Here is a 5,698-nt window from a genome sequence, read left to right on the forward strand (position 1 = left end):
AAGGCTGCGGTAACACAGATAACCACTCTGTACAATTGTAGTGAGCAGAATAGCATCTCAGAATGCACAACACATCAAACCTGGAGGTGGATGTGCTACAACAGCAGAAGACCACATTGGGCACTTTGTTAGCACCATAGTGTTCCTAATAAAAATGACCATCTTCATTATTCACCAACTCTCAAATTAGTCTGATGTATTTTACAGATACATTTTGCATTTAGATTTGGATTAGTCTTATAAATGGAATTTTTTAATTGGTTAAAATTGTCATTTTAATTGATTTGGCTGTGAATATCTTCTAGAAAATTTATTAAAATACTCTTTAGATGGGGGATGGAAACACATTTTTAATAGATAAATATATTCCTTTGTGTTTATTGTATATCTGTGTTTTGCTAGTGACAAATTGGGGGAGAGGAAAAACATTCCTGAAAATACAAATTTTAAAACATATTTTTTACTAGATATGTGTACCTAAAATACTGTACTATATATATATAATTTAAAATGTTTCTAAATCTCGAGTTTGAACCTATTTGGCAAAATGGTCTATATTTTGGGACCACTGGACCACTGATATTACATAATGTTGGTAAATGGAGAGTTATGGTGGCAGGTCTTTAATCACATAACAGAACAACACTCATCATCAAGATTATTTATTTTTAAAGAACTTTCTTAATAATTCCCATGATTTATTCACAGTTTTCATGAAGCTAAAAGTGTACTTCTTATCTCTTCATGCACTTCATAAATACTCAAATATAGTTTCCAGTATTTGTCATGCTGGTGATTAATAGAATTTGCATTGATAAATCTTGAATATTACAAAATCAATGCATCTATTAACAAAACCCAAGATATTTAATTGAACTGAAGGGAACATAAAACTCTAGTGAGCAACATGCATGGCTCCAGACTGTCTGAGTTCTCTTTCATGTCACTCATAGTGCATTTCACTTAGGAAATTAATATTTACTGCTTCTACTGGTCTGATTGTGATAAAGTAATGCTCTGCATCGTGCTTGTTGATTACATGTCAAACTGACCTCGTAAGCCACAGTTTGCATGTATAGATACTTTCTAAGATGCATAGTGTTAAACACAACTAGACTTCCACAACAAGTAAGTTATTAGTTAATTACAGATTTAACACACTGGCTGTATTCTACACCTTGTTGCCACCAAAGATCCACAATTTTTTGTGCTGTTGTGCTGTCCTTTTCTTCTAGTATTCCAATGCACTTTAGAGGTAACACCTCACGGCCACATCTTACTTCCACTCATTGGCTTAATGAGATCAGAAGAGATTGATGACATCAGAGCCCAATCCCCACCAGGTTAAATCCCTACACCTGAGAGAGCAAGGGGGGAAGGAGTGAAAAAGAAGACAGAGAGATCAGAGCTCAGTCTGTCCAGAAAGGAGGAGGGCAGGAGAGGAGGAAGACATCCCCAGCTGATGATCTCCTAGGAGACATCAGGACATTTCTCTAACTATTGGAAGTCCCACCATTCAACAGGTAAATAAGTTATTTTTGCATAATATTTGAGATATAAGATACATTTGCAGAATGGTTCAATGGGAAATCAATCACAACAATAATTTGACTGAAACATTAAGTTTTGAGATATATCAGGCCTGAATTCTGGCATATATCATGCTAGTTGGCAGTAATTTGAGGAAACTTTTTATCTTCTCAAATGGACCATTTAGAAGAAGAAAAAATAAGGTAGTGAGAGGTGACCAAAGGTTGTTTTAAAAGCTGCTTTGGAACCATAGGCTTTGTATTCTGAAAAGTGCTACCCAGTAGCATTGCATTAACGTATGATGGCACTAAATGCATTCTCTGGGATTATTCTTTGTTTTAGACAAGCCTCAATATTAATTTGATATGATGTGATTTGAACAGTACAGAAGTAAATCACTGCTTTAAAATGACCGTCACTGTTTTTGTAACTTTATTGTGCTGACAGAGAATTTCAACCGTAATTTCACTAATCTCTTATGTTTCATCCGTTTGTCTCGGTTAGGCAGGATGGCTCGGGACATGTCAGATAAAGACATCCTAAAGATGGAGCTGGACCAGCTGAAAGTAGAAGTGAACACTCCCAGAAAAGCGGTGAGAACTTGTCCTGAACTCTATAGTTCTTCCATCACCATTAACAAGTACCCAAGTCAGCAATTACAATACAACTGCATCCTGTTTAGTTACTTGTTCAATTCCAATATCTATTTGAGCAGGATAGGTTTAATAAATTATCTTTTCTTTTTTTAGATATCAGCAACAGCCCCAGAGATCATTGCTTATGTTGAGGAGATGTCTGCTGAAGATCCTCTGATCAAGGGCGTCCCAGAGGACAAGAACCCATTCAAGGAGAAGGGTGGCTGCATTATTACGTAGCAATGGCCCTGGGGGCACCAGGGTGATGTTCAATAATTGCTTTTGTATGAAATATCAAAGGATTATTTGTTCTAGTGAAGAATCCGGGACAACACTGCAAGATTTTAGCATCCACTGTCGTTACAGTAATATACAGAAAAGAAAAGGGACACCCTCATGTCATTCAATATATCTTGTGATATGATGTAATCTGTCTCTTTTTAAAATAAACCCACTAGCAATGTAACCAAAAGTCTCATGAATCTCCTTGTTTCAATAGACCTTAAATGGGTGATCGTAACACAAACCTATACAGTGCTCAGTGATTTCAGGTCCTTTCCTGGTGGCGTATTTCATTGAAATGAAGTCTGGTGAAAGTATTCCTTCCTAAATTTAAGAAAGGATGCTGGGGATGTGTGTGTAAGGGGTCATGTGTATGTTATCTTGCATTAGTGCATACACAGTAGGTCTGTATGCATAAAGCTCTGCAGGTACTGTCGACTGAATCAGTCATTCCTGTGTGGTCATTTACTGGCTGCTGTTATAATGAGATTTGGGCATCAGACCTCTTTGTCCTGCTGATGAGCATCTGCTTCCTGTGTTTCAAGAACTTAAGCTCATTCACTGATCCTCATCCCAGGATTGAACCTTTCATCCTGTAAGCTAATTTCCAACTCAGTACCGCTGCCCCACTTCTTATTTAAATACAGAGCCAGTAATTGGGATGAGCAGCAGCTCTTGTATGGTGGAGTGGATCTGGTGAGGGAAACTTAACCAGTAGTTCAACTGGTAAGGTATTGTGCTGGCAATAGCCACATACATGGAACCTGGTAAATTGCTGTAAAATTGTTGAATATTCTTTACTGGTAATATACCACATTGTTATAGTGATATTGTGTAGATGTAGGGGAAATTGTTTTAGTGCAAAATGCATCAACTAATGCAAAAACATTAGGCATTTCATAACATTTCAAGTATTCTATAAACAAATGAATCTCCATTGTGATTGGATCAGTCAATGTGAGCCCATGTAGAACATATTCTATAACAAATCTATTCCCCCCACTTAAAAAAACATTCTATTTTATAGGGCCTTTAGCATGAACAGAGGGGCTTTTTTCCCCAAATACTATCCTTTCACTTATTGGACAGTTATTAAAAAAACTTTTGATTTAATGACCTTGAACAAAACTGAAAATGGTAAATAAGAATTTTGTCTCAAAATAAATGTGATCATTTCAGGGATTTTTTTAACTATATAAATTTCCAACATTTTCAAAATCAACCTTTAGACATTGCATTCGATTATCCCATGGATCAGGAAAATTTGGCAGTGTATAGTGACAAACAGCTGTTTAGTAAATGTGCTGTGGTATTTTTTGTTGCTATTTTAGACCCCGAAGCCGCCGCCAGGCGCCGCCATTTGCGCCATTTAGAATTTCAGCCGCCGCCAGCCAATAATTTCGTAAGCCAAATTGAGCCGCCATCTGATAAAGTTTGGCTGAGCCGGCTAGAATTATTTGCATCAAATAATAATTCTATCACATAGAGACATACACACACGAAACATATAAACAATACACGAGATCTATTTTCCCACTTGATTCATAACAGCACAGTCTTGTGCTCGTTGCTACGATACACAGACTCACAGTGAATTGACGACCAATTAAAATTGCTCGTTTTCCGTACAGAAGAAGCGATGCATGTTTTTCCTCGCACTGAGGTGAAATGGCGGAAAGAAGAAAGCAAGGTAATTTTGATCTCACTTCTCACATACATACCTACTTACTTTTTTTTTTTAACTTAGGCCTACCCAGACTTTTGTTAAATCTTCAGGGCACGGTTGCACAAACACCTGAATCAAAGATTGATGTTATTAACCAAATATTCTGGAACGGAGAGATTTATAGCACTGAACGTGATATTACTGCAGTAACAAACCACCGTTTCCACATTGCTAATTCAAGACGCATGCTTCAGTGTACATTGAAGTGAAATGTGTAAAACTTTGTCCAAAATAATACTGATAACAGTGTGTGTTTATATTAAGGCAAGACACGGCAGGCAAAAACATAGTTTTTTTTTACTGGTCAATTTTGAGATTTTTGGATATTTGTCTTCAATAACATGTCTTCTTTCAGACTTGTGCTGAAAAAAAGTCCGAAATTCACATTTACTACACTTCGTCTGTTTGCGTCTGTAGATTTCTCATAAATTCAACAAAAGTTTGCGTTCTTAATCAACATACTTCTCCGCGATCTCTGCCGTCACTCACCCTCTCATCACATGCACCGTTAGGAAGCTCTCTCTCTTCTGTACAATCCCGTTGGATCCAAATATGGTCATTTCCTTTTTATCAGCAACCAATCGTGAAAGTAAAAAGACTGAATGCGCGATCTCATTGGCTGATGATAAATCTTTAAAGCCCGTTTTTTCAAAATGACCTTTCTCTCATACTCCAAGTCCGAAATCTCCACAGTAGTACTAGTTATATTATGAAGACATTTACAGAGGGATTTGTAAATATATTATTCCTAGCCTGATATATATAACATTTTATTCCAAAAAACATGGCGAAAATCATTATATTCTGATTTACAGGATAACAAAAGTAGATATCCATAAATCCCTCTGTAATTTTTTCCCCATCTAATATGTGAACACAATGAAAAAAATATTTTTAACCTGGCTTTATCCAATACTCAGATTTCGTTTTTTAAAATATATGCAAATTAGCACATATTTAATTAGATATTGCCTAATTTGCATATTTAAACATTAAATTAAAGAAAACTTGTAATACATTTTTTCTCATCTTAATGTAAGTAATCAACTGGGAAAGTTTCATGGTGATATCTGCTAGTTAAAATTTTTACCCTATTCACCTGTAGTGTCTCGCCTTAACTATAAAGTTGAACAGCGAATTACTGTACATGTCATAAATATATGCATAACGTTACTCCGTGAAGTTTGACAAGTGTGCATTCTTACACAGCATCAGGGACATTATTCACTAACGTTACAGTGGCTATTGAATGCGTCTAGCACTATAGCAAATATGTACATACGTTGTGAAAGTAAAATCTGGTGTTTTCTTTATTACATTGTATTGCATTTTGTAGAAATATAGTGTAAGCCATGCATTGCTTGGAAATATTGAGATCTAGTAAATCAGTATAACATAGACATCTGTAGACATGAAGTGGCAGCTTCAGCCATTTGCAGCTATGAAAAGTTTGGCGGCTGCAGCAGCCATTTAGGTTTTGGCTGAGCCGGCTAGCCAGCCAATAACTTCATCAGCCAGCCATTAT

At 36.3% G+C, this 5,698-nt stretch overlaps 1 protein-coding gene across 1 annotated transcript; it reads left to right on the plus strand.

The window, feature by feature from the left end:
• The first annotated feature begins 1,381 nt into the window (after positions 1-1,381).
• gngt2b (guanine nucleotide binding protein (G protein), gamma transducing activity polypeptide 2b) lies at positions 1,382-2,626 on the plus strand. Its single transcript, XM_052103436.1, has 3 exons — positions 1,382-1,523; positions 2,035-2,123; positions 2,280-2,626. Exons 2-3 carry the CDS (start codon positions 2,040-2,042, stop codon positions 2,403-2,405), a joined length of 210 nt encoding a protein of 69 aa, XP_051959396.1. The 5' UTR covers positions 1,382-1,523; positions 2,035-2,039; the 3' UTR covers positions 2,406-2,626.
• Positions 2,627-5,698: the final 3,072 nt, after the last annotated feature.

This window comes from Xyrauchen texanus, chromosome 33 (genome assembly GCF_025860055.1).
Source record: "Xyrauchen texanus isolate HMW12.3.18 chromosome 33, RBS_HiC_50CHRs, whole genome shotgun sequence".
NCBI classification, from domain to species: domain Eukaryota; kingdom Metazoa; phylum Chordata; class Actinopteri; order Cypriniformes; family Catostomidae; genus Xyrauchen; species Xyrauchen texanus.

Excerpts from the sequence above, each read along its gene's own strand:
- gngt2b (XM_052103436.1), top strand. The coding sequence starts at position 2,040 with ATGGCTCGGGACATGTCAGATAAAGACATCCTAAAGATGGAGCTGGAC. Across the intron at positions 2,124-2,279 it reads TGAACACTCCCAGAAAAGCG|ATATCAGCAACAGCCCCAGA; the intron begins GTGAGAACTTGT and ends TTCTTTTTTTAG.